The following is a 21,137-nucleotide window of genomic DNA, read 5'->3' as shown; positions in this document are numbered from 1 at the left end:
GAAAACTTTATTAGAAGATTTGCAGAAGTAGGTACATGAAAGTACATATTACATACAAGGTCAACTAACAGGATAAAAACCCAAGAAAGCCACTGTCTTATTTCAATTGGGGTCCTTGATTCTCAATTCATCGTTACATGTAAGACAGACAAAAAACTAGTACTATCTACAAGATAATACAGACAAATAACTAGTACTATCTACAAGATAAACATACATCCAACATGGGAAGAACAATACAACAAAACATAAGGTATGTACAGCGGGTAGGACAGGTGGGGACATACACCACCGGTGGGGGCGGGGGACAAAACACAAAGTATTTTAACGAGTTTAACCCCTTTAACGAGTTTAACCCCTTGTTTGTGGTGCAACGCGGTTGAACGTGGTTCGTGGAGCTTCCTCTGGTATTGTATGTGTGGACGTTGTTCACTTTTTGGAAGTATGTTGACAGGTACTTGGGTGTCTTTGTGGTGTAGCGTATCTTGAAGACCAGGCCCAGTGCAAGCTGCTGCACTCTGTCAACTACTCGTAGCCAATCAAGGCTCAAAAAATTAGCAGCGGTTAGATGTGTCCTAGGGTTGAGGCCTAGCAGAAGCCTAACCAGTTTATTTTGGGCTGTCTGGAGTCTTGTTTTTAGGGCCTTTGTGGTTCTATAGTACCATGATGTTACGGCATAGTCGAAGTGACATTGAATGAGAGCTCCTGATACAGTTGGCAGTTGACATAGAGGGACATACAGTAGTGGCCTGGAATGTCAAAACCAGCATACTAGATCCACAACACAATTATAATAATAATAATAATAATAATAATAATAATAATACATTAGACTTACGGTAAATAAGGCTTTTCTAGACACTCAAAGACGCTTTACAAACTGAAAGTACGGTAGTAATAAAAAAGAGACAAAATAAATGAAAGAAAGTATAATTAAGGTAGTGCTAATTAATTATGCTGACATCCTAACAGAAGCAAGGTGCAGCTTTCACAATTCACACGAATTGACCTAAAAATACACATCAAGTGAACTTTTTAAAAAACATTTTTACTGCAACCTTCTACTGTACCTGCTACTGTACGTAGGTGCACACCTGGCCAGACAGCTGGAGTCTGGGTCCAGTTCTCCTCTGTACTCCCCGGGGACCATGTCCAGAGTGAAACTGTCACCAGAGTCAAACCCGGGCGGCAGATGGTCGCAGATGGAGAGGAAGACGTCATCGTGGTGGACGTTGGTGTCATCGTCTTCTGCTGTCACCTCAGTCTGACAGGGAGAGAGATATGTTAAATACCTATTTGGCAGTATTAGTAAATAATTCCAAAATGGAAGTGTGTTAGGAGTAGGATTGAGTGCGCCGCCATATCTCAGACACCCTGAACCCCTTCACTCACCCGGTGCTTGGAGTCTTCTAGCAGTGAGACCTCAAAACTAGGGTTTCTGGAGTTCAGAGGAGTGGAGGCGTCAGCCATGGACGTGTCGAAGGAGGCGGACAGAGAGTCCATGTTACTGACCTCCTCAGTGGGAGAGAGGTTCACCATCTGCAACCAGACAAAGTCAAGCTCATAGTCCTCACCACTAATCATTACATTATGCATTAGTCAATTGTTTAAAGAGTGAGAAAAAACAACAACAAAAAACTGATTGCACAGCAGGCTACTTTAAGAGCATTTCTCAAAGTATGGGGCAGAGCATTTTGGAAAAAAAGCAAAAGCATCTTCTTATACGCTACACTGACAGTGTTATAGCAGTTGAGGAGCATTGGAACACAGATTTCCCACGTACCTCAGCTACTTAATAACTGTATAACGGCCATTAATCCAGTGTAATTACACAAATATAGTAAATTCAACTATGTGATAATATAATCAAGAACCTAAAACAAAGCCCCATTTTCTACAGAAAAGGTTGTTTCTTTCTAAAAGTTGTTTACTTTCTATCAAAATAGAATCAAGCCATTCCCTATCCCCTACCAGGCTTGCCAGATGGGCTGGGTTTTTTGGTGGATTTTGCGGTTTTTAGACTGTGGTTAGGCTGGAAATTCTCAATCCCATCTGGCAACCCTGTCCCCTACCCCATCCAGTACAGAGAGGCAGGCAGGCAGGCAGACTTACGAGTTGTGAGCGAGAGAGGATCTGGCTGACCGTCAGGGAGGACTCCTCTTCAGACGACTCTCCTGATTCCTCGTGGGTGAACTTGCCGAGGCTGGCGGCGCTGTCTCCGAGCTGGCAGCTGTCCTCCGGGGGCTGCAGGTCACTCCTGTCCAGGCTGTCCATGGAGCGGCGACGTACACCCCAGTTAAAGCTGTCCATTGTCTCCCCCTGCAAGAGAACACAGCCTTGGGTGACCAGGTGGCGGGCGGGCAGCAACACAGCACACACACAGCCGTCATTAGACACTCAGGGTCATGCAGTATGCAGTGTGCAGTTCAAGGGTGGTGGGAGAAGTCCTCGGAGAAATGTGACACGTTCTAATGCTTTGGTCCTCATGTCGGGATCCGATGTAATGATCTGATCTGACTTTCCTTTCGAAAATTGTGAATACATTTCCGCATTGTTGAAAATCACCTTAGACACATCGCTAGTCGACTAACACAGCTTGTTTTGTGAGCCTGCTAGCAATGTAAAGTAGTGTTATAGTTAACTAGGTAGCAGTGGGGGATTACTCACCCAATCCATTGCGTTGCAGTATTTTGGCTTGACTAGCAAGTTTGTGTTGTAAAGAAAAGTCTGAACATTTTGATTGGTTGCCGATATGAGGACCAAAGCATTAGAACGTGTCACGAACGATCTCCCTTTCTCACCCAAGGCTTGGAGGAATCAGCGGTTCATAAACACCATGTCAAGAACTCTACGTAATGGACCGTGTCAAAGTGACTTTCCTAGAGACGTGATGATCAAAATAGCATGAGGAGAACTCTGGAAAAGTTTGGGTTTAAAGTACTCCCCATCATGTGCGGATGTGGGATTACCGGTAATAAATATTTACAAAAGTTATTCCCTTGAGTCTGGCTGCTGCAGCCTTGGTTTGGATTTAAGGCAGTAACGTGCAGTGAGGTCATTGGCTGGGTAGGCAGTGAGCTATTAAAAAATAAATAAATGCGAGTAACGCAGCAGCCAGACTTCAAATGGCATAGCGCATACTATAAAGACAATCAATAGCCCTTATATATTTTAACGCAGGCTCAAAACTCACTTCTTCAAGAAGTAGGCCTACTACCAGAATCCTCCCTGTTAAGCACCTATTGTATTTTTAGTTTGCTATTCTTCATTTTGCCTTAAAAAAGCAGTACACTCCTACGTTAAATGCAATTATTGTAAGACGCTTTGAATAAAAGCGTTGGCTAAATGACTGTAATGTAATGTAGGCTAATATACTATACTATAAAGTCAATCACATAGCCCATATATACTATACTATCAAATAGCTGGTCAAAAATGTCAAATGTATTGTTATCTCATAACTACACATAGCGTAGCGCAACAGCCTGTATGGCATTGCCTACATTCACCTGCATCTCAACAGGATTTACAGCAGCACGCAAAACAGCTCAATGACAATATAAATTCACCTGCATCAACACCACAGGATTTACAGCATTTGAACCGGCACGCAATAGCCTACATTATCTTAACCATGTAACATGCGTAGGCAAATGTGCGGCTAATTTCTCATCCTTTTCTGCCATCAAATGTAAAAGTTCGACATAATTCCCACGATTGATGGAGCTACTGCTGGGGAAATGTAGAACCGCGGCGCGAACAGCAGAGGATGCCGCTACGGCAAGCCAAACGCAAACTGTCAATCATGCTGTCAGAGGCAGCCTGCACGGTGCCTCAACGTCCATCAATGAAGACAATGTGAGAACAGACTACGCATGCGCAAACCTACGAAACTGTTGGTCTATCACTTCGCATAGCACATAGAGGCACAAGCACAGTCTGCCTCAGCCTCTCGCCAGCAATCAGCTAGCTTTGGGAGCAAACTCTCCTGGTGCCAGGGCATGCATTATGTTTTTAAAACAACACATTTTACATCATTTAATTTTAACAACATTTTTACACATTAAAGTTAAGAATAATGAGAAAAATAAAAAAAAATATTTTTAAAAGACTGATATTCTTTTGCTTTCTTAAATGCCTGGGTGAGGCACTGCCTACCCTGCCTCACCTGACTGCACACCACTGATTTAAGGTGACTTTTCAGGAGATGTCGGACAATTTCCACATTCTACCGAGGCTCCAGTTCAACTGATCACTGTGGTGATGGACTGAGTTCCCGTGGTGATGGGTTTAATATTTAACATTGGTGCAATTAGGAAGGTTTCAGTATGCATTCCCTTATTGTGTGTTCTACACTGTTAAAAAGAAAGTGTTGCAAAACCCCAACATTGGTGGCAACTGAGCTGCAACTAATTTAAAGCATTCAAAACCTTTCTTTCGCTGGTGTTTGCAGAGCCTACACAAGTACCGAAACACATTTTTGTGAAGGTTTTGACACATGTTTTAGGATGCATGATACACTCCTCATCTCTGATAGGGTGAGATGACGCCTCATAAGGAGTTCAACGGATGGGCAGAAAAGTGTTTATAACCTGTGGGAACAGTCATGTTATTGATTGACTGCTGAGGTACATTTCATCAACAGGAAAACATTGTTTGCTCAGCCAATCACATCGCAACAGGAAGCATTAAAAAATACACTAATGTTGACAGAAGTTGTAGCATCTAAGAATCCCCCAACTTTGCTTTTGAGGTTTTACTACCATGTGTGTGTGGGTAGTGGCATTGACAAAATGTGTGTGTGCATAACCAGTAAGTACTTAGATTCATAATGCTATGGTTATGGTTAACTGTCTGTCTTCTTATTCCTGGTTTTCATTGGTCAACTTGTTTGTTTGATGTGCAAGATGGCTGACACCATTACTGCCCTGTGGGCATGAAGCATGGACACTTAAGGTTTGGCCATTTTGTTGACCAAAGTTGGCCCAAAAAAAATCAGGACAACAGATTGGTCAGCTGTCAGAAAGGCGCTTGACATCACACAGCGCCTTTCTGAAAAGTTAAATAAATTCAACTGAAAAAGGCGGCGGCAGCTGCGCTTTTCTCACGGTTTTTAAAAGGCGGCCGTTTTTTTCCTTTTCCCATAGGGTTGTATGTAAAAAGGCGCTGAAGGCCGCAAGTGTGAACACGGCCTAAGGCAGTTGACTGTTTACCACACTGAGGAGCAATACACACTGATTAAGACCTGACAAGCAGTGAAGATACAAGTTAGCTGCATATCCGTGCACAATACACAGTTACACAAATATGACAATTGGGACATTTGAAACCAGAAACGAGTGTCTTCATTGTGCCACTGGATGGCGCTAATACCCCATGTGAGAAGTTAGAATCACAGCTCCTTTATGACAGAGAACAATATTGGACAAGTAAAGGTACAAGGTATGTGGCAATAATAATAATAATAATAACTTTTTATTTGTATAGCGCTTTTCCTGCAAGCGTTGCAGCTCAAAGTGCTCCAATGTCACATGATCAATTGTGTGATATGTACAGTATGTCTGGTGTTGATATTTCACTAAACACACAACGACTGGTATTGCAGAATCTGATTGCATTAAAAAATATACAGTGGAGAGCCCCTAATGTTAACTTGAATTGATTAGTGAAATGACTGTGATCAGTAAGTTTACTTACTGAAATAACAGTGATCAAGTATTAAGGTTTATACTATTGTTTAGGGACAATAGGTAAGCAGATATCCAGCATAAGTGAATGGAAGGCTGTATGGGGGCGGCTGTGGCACAGGAGGTAGAGCCGCCGTCTATGCGCATGAGCGGAAGGTGAACAGACAAACTTGTGTTTGGTCTGAGAAAGTTTGCAAGCAAGTTTGGCAAAACAATCGAACTGTATAACATCTACATTTAAGTGAGTTTTGGTTTTGAGTACCCCGACAGCTTTGTGCTGATCGGGGGCTTCTAAGGACGGACGACATGGCAACAAACACAGCGAACGGAATGGACCACGATGAAAGCAACACGGATAAACGGTACGACGCGAGCCTGACGGTGGAGGTGGGACTGGAGCATGGAAGTAACATCACGATGATGGAAATGCTGAGAGGAATAAAGGAGGTGTGTGGAAATGTGGAGGGCTGTCGGTCGAAAGGAGACAGAAAATACGAGATCACGCTGGCATCGAGGAGAGGGAAGGACAAGCTCACGGACGGATTCATGATCAAAGACGTGAGAATAATGGGAAAGGACTTGGCAGTGGATGAGATGGTGGTCTCATTTTTGAATCTCCCGGTTTATTTGAAGGACGACGTGATCAGGTACAGGCTGGAGTCGTGGGTGGTGAGAGCGGTGTCACCGATCAAGAGAAGGACGTGGCCGGGAACGGACATAGCAGACGGGACCCGATACATGAAGGTGAAGTTCACAGAAGAGGTGAGGTCTTTGCCGTACTCTACTAAGTTTGAGACCCTGGTTGGAGTGGATCACTTTAGGGTGATTCACGATAAGCAAGTAAGGGTGTGTAGGCTGTGCATTAAGCCAGGACATGTAATACGAGAATGCCCGGAGTTTGTGTGCTTTAAATGCAACAAACGAGGACATTATGCACGTGAATGCATTGGAAGGAGATATGATGGAGGAGAGAGAGTGAGCAGTGATGAGGAGGAGGAGGAGGAGGAGGAGAAGAAGGAGAAGGAGGAGGAGGAGGAGGTGGTGGAGGTGGAGGTGGAGGAGGTGGAGGTGGAGGGGGACGAAGAAGAGGAGATGGAGGGAGAGGAGGAGGTGGTGGAGGAGGAAGAGGTGGAGACACAAGGAGAAGGTGGGGAAAGGAGCCATGAAGACGTAACGGAGGGAGGAGGACAAGCTGAGGTGGTGGAGGAGACCCAGTTGGAGCCGGAAGTGGAGGGAGGAGCGGAGGGGCCTGGTCCGGTGGAAGTGGAGAGTAAAGAGAGAGAGGAGATTGGAGCCAGCCTCAATAACGCAGTAAGGGATGGAGAAATGGATGAGGCAGGGCCTTCAACAGAGGGCGTGGGGAAAAGAAAAGGTTCCGATGAAGGACTATATGCGGATGTACAGAGGGTGAGGACAAGATCAGGAAGGGGTGCAAAAACACGAGGGAAGAAGACCAGGGTAGGCAAATGACATGGCGGTGCATATGTTCCTTTTTTTGTGTGTCTTGACTATGGTCAGGGTTGTTGCTGTCAACACAAATGGACTCAGAGATAGGAAGAAGATGGAGCTTGTGTTGGCAGCATACAGGGAGGAAATGATATGCCTCCAAGAGACGCATTGGACAGAGGACATAATGGAGGAGGTAAGAAGGAGGTGGAATGGACAAGTTTATGTGAGCAATGGAACAGTGTATGCTTGTGGTGTGGCTATTAAGGTAAAGAATGGGGTGGTGAACAATGTAAGGAACATAATGAATGACAATGAGGGAAGAGTGGTGGGAGTGGGGTTTGAATATCAAGGGATTGAGTATGCACTGTATTGTATAGATGCACCAAATGTGGACAAATATAGAAAAGTTTTTTTTGAATCTTTGAAAGAGAAATGTGTTGGGAATTGTATTATGGTTGGGGATTATAATGTGGTGGTGGATAGGTTAGATGTAGCAAGGGGGGTGAAATTTAGGAATGATCCGTCACGCCCAGTATTGTTAGAAATGATGCGCACAAGAGGAATGGTGGATATATGGAGGGAGGGGCACCCTGATGCACAGGTTTTTTCAAGGAGACAAATGGTGATGGGGGTTTTGAGACAATCAAGGATCGATTTGTGTTTAGTGAAGAGGGAGGTGAGGCACCTGGTTGGAAAGGTTGAGTATCGGTTTATGGCCTTTAGTGACCACGATGCTCAGTCCTTCCAGCTAGGTGCGGGGAACGTAGGGGGAAGAGGAGGGACATGGTGCTTTAATGCAAGTTTACTTAAAGATATACGTTTTGGGGTGATAGTAAGAGAGTGTGTGAGTGTTGCTATGGAAGACCAGATGTATGAGAGTGATGTGTGTGTGTGGTGGGAAGGGATGAAGGATAAATTAAAAGCTATAATAATAGCATTTGCAAAACGGAGAGGGAAAGAGAGGGTGAGGGAGGAAAGGGATTTGCAGAAAAGGTTAGTAATAGAACAGGAGAGAGTTGATAATATTCCAGGGTATGATTTAACAGAGTATTTGAGGGTGAGGGAAGATTTGAGGGAGTTAGAGAAGAGAAAGTGTGAAGGTGCTTTAGTAAGGAGTAGAGCAAGGTATGTGGTTGAGGGAGAAAGGAGTACAGCATTCTTTTTAGGTTTAGAGAAGAGACAGAAAGAGAAAGGGAAAATTAAGGAATTAGAGAATGATAAAGGTGAAATAATAACAGACTTAGTGGGAATAATGGATACTGTGCAGTCATTTTATACAGACCTATATACATCTGGGGGTGTGAATGAGGAATGTATGAATAAAGTATTAGAAGCAGTGGAAGCTAGGGTGACAGAAGAAGAAGGGAAAATGTGTGACGCAGATCTAAGGGTGGAGGAGGTTAAGACAGCCATCATGGGGTTAAACCCAAATAAGAGTCCGGGTTCGGATGGGTTGACGGCTGAATTTTATAAAGCATTTGTTGATATCCTGGCCCCTATATTGTGCAGAGTGTATACGTGTATGGGGAATAAAAGGGTGGTTCCGGACTCTATGGGCTTGGGGGTGCTCACTTTATTGTATAAGGGTAAAGGGGACAGGAACAAATTACAGAATTATAGAGCATTATCATTACTTAATTGTGATTATAAAACCATAGCAAAAGTATTAGCTAATAGATTGATTAAAGTAATGAAAAACATGATTGCACCTACCCAGGCCTATGGAGTCCCAGGGAGGGATGTGGCAGAGAATATGTGCACATTAAGGGATGTTGTGAAGGACATGAGGGAGGAAGGGGGTTTATTGTTATCTTTGGATTTAAATAAGGCTTTTGACAGGGTGGAACATGTTTTTTTATTGAAAACAATGGAACATTTTGGGATTGGGACTGTTATGAGGGATTGGATTGAATTATTATATAAGAATGCTAGAAGTAAAGTAAAGATAGATGGATTATTGACTGACTCCTTCCTTTTGGGTAGATCAATAAGACAAGGGTGTCCACTGTCAGCATTGCTATAGCATATCTGTGGAGCCATTGGCAGCTTATATTAAGCAGGAGAAAGAAATTAAGGGAATAAATATGCCGGGGGGAGGAGTTAGCATAATCCATCAATATGCAGATGACACGACATGTACTGTCAGGGATGTAAATAGTGTGAACAAAATAATGGGGTGTGTAAACATATATGGAAAGGCTTCTGGTGCAAAAGTGAATGTTGACAAGTCTGAAGTTTGTATTCCTAAATTTCGTTGTTTGGTACCTGTACTGTAGCAATGACAATAAAGTCCATTCATTCATTCATTCAAATGTTGTGTATAGGGGGAGTGAATACAGACAATTGTGTTTTTGATTTGAAAATTGTAAAGGGGATGATAAAAGTGTTGGGGATATATCTTGGAGAGGATGACAGGGAGGCTGTTGATTACACATGGACAGGGGTTTTGAATAAAATAAGAACAACATTGAATTATTGGAAGCAAAGGAACATGAAACTGAAGGGAAAAGTTGAAATTTGTAATGCACTGTTAATGTCAAAATATGTTTATGTATAAGGTGTATTGAATGTACCAGAGTGGGTTCTAAAAGAAACCAGGATGTTAGTGTCAGATTTTTTGTGGAGAAGACAGGGGGTTAAAATAGCGTATGATGTACTAGTAGCAGATTATGATAAAGGAGGGTTGAAACTGGTAGATTTGGAGGTAAAGATGAGGGCAATGAGAGTCAGAACAGTCAAAAGGTTTTTGTATGGGGAGGAAGGACATGGATGGAAAGGATACTTTAGGGAATGGGTACATAGATGTGGGGGGTGTGGGGATTATGGGTTGTTGATGTGCTTTAAAGCACGGATGTATGATAGGGTGCCGGAATTCTATAAAGAGGTGTTTAAAGCCTGGGGTAGTTTTTTGCCTGGGGTAGGATATGAGTGTGAGAAGAGAGGGGAGATACTAAATGTTCCAGTTTTATTGAACCCGGTAATAAGAAGAGAGGGGAAGATGTTAGAGTCTAGGAGTTTTTGGAGGGCAGGACTGATTAGAGTAAGGGATTTTAGGTATGAGGTAGTGCCAGGGTTCCTATCAGAGCAGGCAATTATAGAAGTTGTTAGGGAAACAGATGAGGAGATGAGAAGGGGAGAAATAGTGAGCATGTATAATAAAATAAAGCAGAGTATACCAGGGGAGTGGGTGAGGAGTTTAGATAGGGAGTTAAGAGGGAAGGAGCAAACAGAGTTACCTAGGTTAAGACTAGGGAAAGGGGAAACAGTGCGGGACTTCTCAGCTGTTAAGGTGAAGGAGTGCTACTGGGCACTGTTGGAGAGCAGAGTGAAGGAGCCTGCGGCAGAGAAGGTGTGGAGGCAGGTGTTCCCAGGATTGGAGGTGAAGAACATATGGAGGAATTTATTTTTTTAAAATATAATAGTTTAGAATGTACACATTTTGATTTTATGCTCAGGCATAACAGGGTTTATACTAAGGTGGTGTTGCATCAGGTAGACAGAACAGTTTCGAGGGAGTGTGATGTGTGTGGGATACAGGATGAGAACTTAATGCATATGCTTTTTGAATGTAGAGAAATTAAGGGATTTGAAGAAAGGTTGAAAGGACTAGTGAAGAAGCACTGGGGGGTGGAGGTGGTGGGGATGCAGGAGTGGAGGAGGATGGTGGTTTTTGGGGTGGAGGGAAAGAGGAGGGGAGTGAATATATGGTGTTTAAATTATGTATTATCACAGGCTAGGTATGCAATTTATTTGAGGAGAAATTTAGCAAGATTTGAGGGAAAGTGGATAACGGTGTGGAAAGTCTTTGAGGGATTGGTCAGGAAGAATGTGGGACAAAAAAAGATTTTGAGAAGTTGTTTATTGGGGATTGTGGGTTTATAAGGGTGGGGGTGGATGGAGGGTTGGAGTTTGATTTCGATTTTTGAAGATGGTTTTTGTATTTATTGTTGCATTCATTTGTTATTGATTTATGTTAAAGGGTTATTTTGGTTATGAAAGACTGACTGAATAATAGATGAATTTATCTCATACCAAAATGGCTTTGTTTTATTTATTGGTTTTTTAATTTATTTTATTTGAATTAGAATACAATGAAGGCTATACAATTAACATGTATGAATATGTATAGCTATGATTGTATTTAAAAGAATATTTTTATAATAAAAGATAAAAAAGAAAAAAAGAGCCGCCGTCTAATGATCGCAAGGTTGGCAGATCGGCGGTTCGAGCCCCGGCTGGCCACATGTCGAAGTGTCTTTGGGCAAGACACTGAACCCCAAATTGCTCCCAGTGAGCGGGCCGGCGCCTTGCATGGTAGCTTGCCGGCATTGGTGTGTGAATGGGTGAATGAAACGCTTTGGAATAAGGCGCTATATACAGTAAGTCAGTCCATTTACCATTTATGTGAGGTGTGCTGATGCTACCGTGTACATTTGACTAAAGCTCAAAACACAATAAAGCATAAAGTAACACTGGTTAACACTAGAACAGCCGTGGGTGGACCATGAGTAAAACATTTTTATATATTTGCACTTGATCACATTTCAGGACCCTCTTTTCATAACTTTTCCTAGATATGTGCGTTCTACCACCCAGTATCCTTACATTTTCTAAACCACATCAGGATAAGCTAGTATAAAGCGATGTTGCAGTTTTTCTTTGTAGGAGGCAGGCTAATTTTCAAGACGTGCCAACTAGTGGTCTTTGTGTGTAAGTAGCAGCTTCCCAATGTAAAGACTATGGTCATTTGACCCCAGAGGCGGCTCTTATAGTAGGTAAAATAGGCACGGCTGTTCTAGTGTTAAGGAGTCTTGTGCTGCCATGCACATTGCTTGCTTGTAACTATTAATTCTGTAGTCAAAAATCGAATTCCATATACTCTCTATACTCTCTAGCAACAAGGAAATAAATCCCTGAGTCAAAGATGCATCAGTATCAGTGTATGACCATGCACAGTGCTATCACACATGTCTATTAACATTAACAAATCATTGCGCACACATCTCTGCTACAACACACTGCACTCTACTATTGAACACAGTATTAGCATTTACAACATAGCTGAACTTACTTGTAGCTCCTATAGATGGCACAGACAAAAACAGAAAAAAGGAAACCGCATTACACAGAGTACAAAATGACAGACACTACACGTGTCACAGAAATCAGTTAGGACACACATTTGAGAGAGGCCTCAGCACACTGATTTCATTGGGAGTGTGTCTATGGTCCCACAGCCCGATGGTCCCACAGCCCAATGGTCCCACATTTGTAAGTAATCTAACTACGTATATAACAGAGAAAAGTATGTGTGTCAGCCTGTCTGAAGCCTCTTTTCTCCTCATTGGGTTGACCAATCCATCTACCTTAACCCTAACCCTATGAAATATTAGAAATGTGGGAACATTGGGCTGTGGGAACATAGGGATGAACCCATTTCATCAATATGCTGAGACAACCAATAATATCTCATGTGTTTTTATCCACGATCACACAGTTATGGCTCCACATGGAAAACTACTACTGTATACTGCACATGTAGACAAGCATAAACAAGGGCCAACACATTACAACTCCATTAAATCCCTGTTAGTGAGAGAATCAAACCAAGTGATAGATGTCTGTCTACCCATTGTGATACTACTGTTTTATTAACACTAGAACAGCCATGGGTGGGGTCATTTGACACTAGAACAGCCATGGGTGGGGTCATTTGACACTAGAACAGCCATGGGTGGGGTCATTTGACCATGTGAGTAAAACAAATGTATACCTTTGCACTTGATCAAATTTCAGGACCCTCCTTTCATGACGTTTCCTAGATATGTGCATTCTACCACCCAGTATCCTTACACATCAGGATAAGCTAGTATAAAGCTATTTTGCAGTTTTTCTGTGTAGGAGGGAGGCTAATTTACAAGATGCGCCAACTAGCGGTCGCTGTGTGTAAGTAGCAGCTTCCAATTCTAAAGACTAGGGTCATTTGACCCCCCGAGGCGGCTGGGGTGAAATAGGCACGGCTGTTCTAGTGTTAAGGTAAGCTCCTGTGTCCTGCCTAGCTGCTCACCTCTCCGTCCTCCAGCTCCACGTCCAGGAAGTCAAAGTCTCTGAAGACTCTGAACTGCTGCTCTGAGGTGGTGTCGTCCGTGTTGTCTGGCTCTCTGGCGCCCTCTTCAGACGACACTAGACTAGGCTGCAGCTCCAGGAGGTCCAGCTCCCCACAACTGGAGAAGATCACCTGTCAAAGAACGAAGACAGTTGACAGTTGACCAGGAATGAAGACAGTGTTTTTATCCCTGTCTGGAAATGTCGATTTCGATATTTCATATTTTCAATATTAATATTAATCCTTTATTTAACCAGGATAGTCATATTGAGACAGTAGCCTCTTTTTCAAATGAACCCTGGCCAAGAAAAGGAGCACAAAATACAAAATACAAAACATACAACATACAAAACATACATAAAAAAGCAACAGAAACAGTGAGCAGACACAGGCTATAAAAAGATAACCTATGCACATTCGCATGTATATATAAGTGTGTCTCATTCTTGAGTAAGAGAGTCAAAAGACTTCGGCACACAGTTATTCACTGGTGAGTGGATCCTCTCTCTCACCGAAGGGTTTTTTGTGAGTCCGACTTCTTGTCCACACAGAGACAACACGTTCACCAGCTTCTCCCTCGTTCTCTTCTGCAGAGGGAAAAGAGGAAATGTGTCAAACGTATACCAGGCCTACAGTTAACACTAGAACAGCCGTGCCTTGTTTACCTACTATTAGAGCCGTCAAATGACCATAGTCTTTACAATGCTAAGCTGCTCTTTACACACAACGACCACTAGTTGGCCACTTGTAAATTAGCCTGCTTCCTACACAGAAAAACGGCAAAATAGCTTTATACTAGCTTATCCTGATGTGATTTTGAAAATGTAAGGATACTGGGTGGTAGAACGCACCTATCTATGAAAAGTCATGAAAGGAGGGTCCTGAAAAAGCTAGTATAAAGCTATTTTCCTGTGTTTTTGTTTTTGTTTTGTTTTTCTTTGTAGGAGGCAGGATAATTTACAAGAGGCAGCACAAACTAGTGATCTTTGTGTGTAAATAGCAGCTTCCCATTGTAAAGACTATGGTCATTTGACCCCCGAAGCGGCTCTTATAGTAGGTAAACTAGACACGGCTGTTCTAGTGTTAAACACTGGCCTACTGTCCACCACCATCACACAGAGGAAGGAGGAGGAAGGTGGAGGGAGGTGGAGGGAGGTGGAGGAGGAGGGTGGAGGAGGGAGGTGGAGGGAGGTGGAGGGAGGAGGAGGACGGTGGAGGGAGGTGGAGGAGGAGGGTGGAGGAGGGAGGAGGAGGAAGGTGGAGGGAGGTGGAGGAGGAGGGTGGAGGAGGGAGGTGGAGGGAGGTGGAGGAGGAGGGTGGAGGAGGGAGGTGGAGGAGGAGGGAGGAGGAAGGTGGAGGGAGGAGGAGGAAGGTGGAGGGAGGTGGAGGAGGAGGGTGGAGGAGGGAGGAGGAAGGTGGAGGGAGGAGGAAGGTGGAGGAGGAGGGTGGAGGAGGGAGGTGGAGGGAGGTGGAGGAGGAGGGTGGAGGAGGGAGGAGGAGGAAGGTGGAGGGAGGAGGAGGACGGTGGAGGGAGGTGGAGGAGGAGGGTGGAGGAGGGAGGTGGAGGGAGGTGGAGGAGGAGGGTGGAGGAGGGAGGAGGAGGAAGGTGGAGGGAGGAGGAGGAAGGTGGAGGGAGGTGGAGGAGGAGGGTGGAGGAGGGTGGAGGAGGGAGGTGGAGGGAGGTGGAGGCCTACCTGGGAGGACTGGGGTCTCTTCCAGCTGACGGGGACCAGCACGGTGTTGGAGGTGGAGCCTGAGGAGGTGGAGGAGGTGGAGCGGGTCACGGCTATGGTCCTGGACAGCTTCACATCCCTCCCCGAGGAGCCCTGCAGGTCGTCATACCTCCGGCCTATCACTGGGGTCTGCCAGGGGAGAAACACACACATGTAGGCAGGCAGCCAGGCACAGGACACACACAGGACACACACACACACACATGTTTAGGGACAATAAGTAAGCAGATATCCAGCATAGGTGAATGGGAGGTTGTATGCGAGGTGCGCTGATGCTACTGTGTACATTTGACTAAAGCTAACACCACTAACACACACACACACACACACACACACACACACACACACACACACACACACACACACACACAGACACACAGACACACAGACACACAAACAAGACACACACACACACACACACAGCACACACACACACACACACACGCAGGCAGGCACACACGTCACACACACATACACAGGCAGGCAGGCAGGCACACACACACACACACACACACACACACACACACACGCACACACACAGGATACACACACACACACACACACACACACACAGGACGGGCAGGCAGGCAGGCACACACACACACACACAGGACACATACCACACACACACACACACACACACACACACACAGGACACACACACACACACGACACACACACACACACACACACCGAGCCGATGTGAGTCAGATAGAGAGTGGAGGCTTTCAACAGAGTGAGCGGTGGCAGATCCATCGCCAGGTCTCTCTGTCAGCTCCCATTTCCCCCTCTGCCCTCCTCCGTGTCTCTGACCGGCCAACAGCTCCTCCAGGAGACCCAGGAGAATTGTTTAGCGGCATATCAATTTTTCAGCATGTTGCCAGCGTTTGTAAGCACTGTCCCATGGCAACAGGCACAGATCGTAGCCCCCCTTCAGTCCAGTTCCAAGACTTTTAGAAAGAGAACTTGCAGAAGAATTGGGGGAATTCTCAAAGCTTAGCTTATTCAATCCACCAGGCAGCAGTCAATTTAAAAAAAATAACGGATTCTTCTGTCTCTCTCTCTCTCTCTCTCTCTCTCTCTCTCTCTCTCTCTCTCTCTCTCTCTCTCTCTCTCTCTCTCTCTCTCTCTCTCTCTCTCTCTCTCTCTCTCTCTCTCTCTCTCTCTCTCTCTCTCTCTCTCTCTCTCTCTCTCTCTCTCTCTCTCTCTCTCTCTCTCTCTCTCTCTCTCTCTCTCTCTCTCTCTCTCTCTCTCTCTCTCTCTCTCTCTCTCTCTCTCTCTCTCTCTCTCTCTCTCTCCCGTCTAGTCTAAAAATACCATGGTATTTTGTTCCGAAAAAACGAGAGGGTCTGTTTGTATGTCTTAAGCAAGTAATGCTTTGGCTGTTTCCTATCCAGCCCAGTTTGAACTCTCACTGATTCACTTACAAAAGGTGGCTGGCAGCAAGGCTGACATCATTTCCTGCCATTCATGCGCCGCACAAACAGCTCCCTGTTCAGTTCCCACACATACACCACCCTGGATCTTTCACGTCGTTGCTTTCAAGCTCTTGCGAAAAAGTCTAAGACTAATTATGTTTACATTTCTTAGCTTTCAAGCTAATCTCACAAGGTTGTCCTAAACTAAATAGCCATTAGTAACGAAAAGGAAAGGAAATAAATGTTTCCTTTTCCAAAACAACATGAACATGATGTAAAGTTGATCACAATCTCATTCAGAACCACACCCCCCTGGACGAAAAACAGGAAAAAACTATTTTAAAAATCCTGATATGTGGTTTTCAGATATACTTTTACAACAGAATTAATCATTCACAGAACGAATAACTGACATTCCATGTCTTGGCTTTCACACAGGGAGTAACACAGGAAGTATATCAGAGCAAGGGGAGTGAGAGTGGAAGCGTCATAGATGCTCACGCTGAAGATTAATGCACCTTTCTCCTTTGGGAGTTTTAGAAATGTAATGGCTGATCGGCCTGCGACAGTTTGCGATTATTCTGTATTTTATATATATATATATATATTTATATTTTATTATGTCTTATGTTTACCGTGTAAACTGCTTCTTGATTTATCAATGTTTATTTTTAACTGTTGAATAATCTGGATGTCCCGACGACATTGGAAACGAGGGTGACCTCAATTGTCCTTTTCGAGAATAAATAAAGGTTTGAGATGGGGTCTGACCTCAGAGATGTCGAAGTGGAAGTCCAGAGTTTTCCCGGGCAGGGCCTTGATAGAGCGGTCCCACACCCGGCTGAGGTCCAGGTGGGAGAGGTCGCTGTGGGGGGCGGAGGGCTGGACCAGACTGGCAGAGCGGGAGACCACCAACTTCAGGATGTTCAGACCTTCCCTCCAATGGACCGTCTAGAGAGAGAGAGAGAGAGAGAGAGAGAGAGAGAGAGAGAGAGAGAGAGAGAGAGAGAGAGAGAGAGAGCATATCACACATTCATATGGACGGTCTAGAGAGAGAGAGCATATCACACATTCATATGGACGGTCTAGAGAGAGAGAGAGCATATCACACATTCATATGGACCGTCTAGAGAGCATATGCACATTCATATGCACACATTCATATGCCCACCCAAACAATTAACCCCCCCCCACACACACACACCCACACTCACACACTCACACACACACACGCACACACACACACACACACACACACACACACACACACACAACCCCAAACATCAAGTATGTTTGATAGAACATACGTGCAACTTTCCAAACAAATGAGTTATAGAGTATAGAAATATAGAAGTATAGAAGTGTGTTCTGACAGCTAACAAACAGCTGCTCAACAGGGAAGCCAAGGAAAATGGATTGAGTGTGAAACTAATCTGAGGGACTGCAGCCAGAAGGGCAGACTGTTTATGTTTATAGAGTGATGTTGGGTGTGCCTTCACATTAACTGCTCAGACACAAGTCTTTGTTTTCCTTTTTTTCTGAGACAAGAGTAACCAGGAAATACAACAGTCTTTTCTATGAGGCACAGAAATAAACGATATAAACATGCAGTCTACATGATTAATTTGTCGCTCTAATTACCAGAGAAATAAATAAATAAATGTTTATTGTAGTTTAGTCATATTATACTTTATCCAAAGCGCTTTACAATGGCCTCTCATTCACCCATTCACACACACATTCACACACCAATGGCGGCAAGCTACCATGCAAGGCACTGGCCCGCTCATTGGGAGCAATTTGGGGTTCAGTGTCTTGCCCAAGGACACTTCGACATGTGGCCAGCTGGGGCTCGAACCGCCGATCTGCCAACCTTGTGATCATTAGACAAGGAGTAGTGTTGAAAATCTTCCTCTATGAAATGGGACAACCCTTCAAGACCCTGATACAGGTTGTGATATCAGTCGTATCGTAGAAAAGCATCGACGCTCGCAATTCATTCACAACTCAAGTTTCATGCTATCAATCGATTGAACCAGTCATAAAAAAAAAAAGAACAATGCTTCATTATCAGGCCATATTTCCGTTTGTGTAGCTTTGACTTTCATCTCACCTGAACGAACTTCTCAATGGTCTTGAGCACATCCATGTTGAAGGGCTTTGCCTGGATTCCACTCAGGTCCATCTGACTCAGAAGGCTATAGATGATCTGCAGGAGGGTCTGCTGCATGCTGGGAAGGCCCTTCTCCAACAACTGCCCAAGAGTAACAAATAGGGAGTTAAGGGTTAAATAGTTTGGCGTAGCAGCCATATATAGAGTTACATTTATATCAGGAAAGAAAACTAAGAGGAATATGTGACACCTTCTAATGCTTTGGTCCTCATATCGGCAACCGATCAAAATGTTCAGAATTTTCTTCTGAAACACGGAACTACGTTTCAACGTTGTTGAGAATCACAACACAAACTCGCTCGTCAAGCCAAAATACTGCAACAACGCAACGGATTGGGTGAGTAATCCCCACTGCTACCTAGTTAACTAGAACACTACTTTACATTTTTAGCAGGCTCACAAAACAAGCTGTGTTAGCTGACTAGCGATGTGTCATTGATTTTCAACAACACAGAAATGTATTCACATTTTTCGAAAGAAAAGTCTGATCGGTAGATCGGATCCCGAAATGAGGACCAAAGCGTTAGAACGTGTCACATTATGGTTAAGCAACATCTGTACAAACCTCTGCCATGTAAGTGACCATGTTGAGAGTGTTGTCAGAGAAGGCCTCGTGTAGATAGCAACAAACTACGTTGACCCAGGAGAAGCAGTCCCGCGTGTAGGAGTGTGTCTTGTACAAGGTCATCACATGAGCAAGGTTGGACAACTTCGCATTCTTCTCCTCCAGACACACCTAGCCATTCAGACAGAATAAACGATGTTAAACGATGTTTTAGGTAACTGTTTATAGTAATAATAATAATAATAATAATAATAATAACTTTTCTACAAACTTTGCAGCTCAAAGTGCCTTAATCACTATATAATCATAATTTAATTATGTAGTAATTTAAAGGCAATATTAAAAAGATGGGTTTTTAGTCTTGACGTGAACATATTTGTTGAGGTTGCATCCCTAATGTAAACTGGCAGTGCATTCCACAATCTGGATGCAGAAAATGAGAATGCAGCCTCACCAAATCTCCTCTTAAATGATATTTATAGTGTCATGGTATCAAATGGATTATCGATTTTCAGGCAAAGAGACAAACCTGAGCTATCTTCTCAGCAACCTCTTTACAGAACTGGGTCGGGCAGTCAAAGTTCTGGACGAGGTGTGGGAGCAGACAGAGCACATTCAAAGGGAGGCCTGTGAGACAGAGGGAAAAGGTCAAAGGTCAAACTTCCCTATTTTTTTCTTTGTCAAAACCAAATGCGTAATTGTGACAGTCTGATCATTTGGTTCGCATGTCGGCAACCAATCAAAATGTTCCGACTTTTCTTTTGAAACACTGAACTATACGTTTCAACGTTGTTGAGCATCACAACACAAACTCGCTAGTCAAGCCAAAATACCTCAACAACGCAATGTCTATCTATCTACCTATCTATCTTTCTATCTATCTATCTATCTGTCCCAGGCCACCATCCCACCCTGCCTGAAAACCTCAACTATCATCCCAGTCCCGAAGAAAAGCACGGTGAGCTGCCTAAACGACTACCGCCCGGTGGCACTCACACCAATCATCATGAAGTGCTTCGAGAAACTAGTCCGGGCCCACATACTCACACGCCTCCCGCCCAACCTGGATCCATACCAGTTCGCCTACAGAGCCCACAGGTCCACAGAGGAAGCCATCGCGACGACTCTCCACGCCACTCTATCCCACCTGGAGAGGGGAAACAGCTACACGAGACTGCTCTTTGTGGACTTCAGCTCCGCCTTCAACACCATCCTTCCAGACAGGCTAGTGACCAAACTACTAGACCTGGGTCTATCACACTCTATATGTGCATGGATCAAGGACTTCCTGACCGACCGCCCCCAGAGGGTGCGGGTGGGCCCCCACACCTCCACAGCCCTCAGACTCAGCACTGGGTCCCCCCAGGGCTGCGTGCTAAGCCCCATCCTCTACAACCTCTACACCTACGACTTCACCCCCGTCCACCCCAGCAACTCCATCGTAAAGTTTGCAGACGACACCACCGTGGTGGGATGCATCTCGGGGGGGGACGAGGCGGCGTACAGGGATGAGGTAGAGCAACTGAGCAAGCTGTGCAAGGTTAACAACCTGCTGCTGAACAAGTCAAAGACCCAGGAAATCATCGTAGACTTCAGGAGGAAAAAGTCTGAGATCCAGCCCCTGCTCATCGACGGAGAGAGCGTGGAGAGAGTCTCAACCCTCCGATTCCTGGGGGTGCACATGCAGGATGACCTGACCTGGAAGGACAACACAAAAGCCACCATCAAGAAGGCACAACAGCGGCTATACATCCTGAGAGTCCTCAGGTAGGAACACAGCAAGCAGGAGATACTGGTGACCTTCTACCGCGGCGCAGTGGAGAGCATCCTCACCTACGGCATCTGCAACTGGTTCTCCAGCTGCACAACCGCGGAGAGAAATGCACTACAGAGAGTCGTGAGAACAGCCCAGAAGATCACCGGCGCCCCCCTCCCCTCTCTGGAGGAGCTGTGCGGCACACACTGTCTTGGGAAGGCCTCCAAGATCTCCAGGGACCCAACCCACC

The 21,137-nt window shown here is 44.6% G+C and overlaps 1 protein-coding gene across 1 annotated transcript in view; it reads right to left on the bottom strand.

Moving 5' to 3' along the window:
• frya (furry homolog a) overlaps positions 1-21,137 on the bottom strand; it is a gene marked incomplete at its 5' end in the record, with an annotated part of 103,480 nt that overhangs the window by 5,776 nt on the left and 76,567 nt on the right. Inside the window, 10 exons of the mRNA XM_080531586.1 lie at positions 1,071-1,264; positions 1,393-1,539; positions 2,113-2,319; positions 13,204-13,374; positions 13,755-13,829; positions 14,937-15,104; positions 17,165-17,344; positions 18,507-18,647; positions 19,132-19,302; positions 19,661-19,758. Of these exons, the coding sequence (XP_080387712.1) occupies positions 1,071-1,264; positions 1,393-1,539; positions 2,113-2,319; positions 13,204-13,374; positions 13,755-13,829; positions 14,937-15,104; positions 17,165-17,344; positions 18,507-18,647; positions 19,132-19,302; positions 19,661-19,758 (1,552 nt within the window). The remainder of the gene's footprint in view (positions 1-1,070; positions 1,265-1,392; positions 1,540-2,112; positions 2,320-13,203; positions 13,375-13,754; positions 13,830-14,936; positions 15,105-17,164; positions 17,345-18,506; positions 18,648-19,131; positions 19,303-19,660; positions 19,759-21,137) is intronic.

The sequence above is a fragment of the Nansenia antarctica genome, assembly GCF_963989245.1.
Source record: "Nansenia antarctica genome assembly, chromosome: 1".
Lineage (NCBI taxonomy): Eukaryota > Metazoa > Chordata > Actinopteri > Argentiniformes > Microstomatidae > Nansenia > Nansenia antarctica.
The sequence above is the reverse complement of the archived record's forward strand: the minus strand, read 5'-3'. Positions and strand labels throughout refer to the sequence as shown.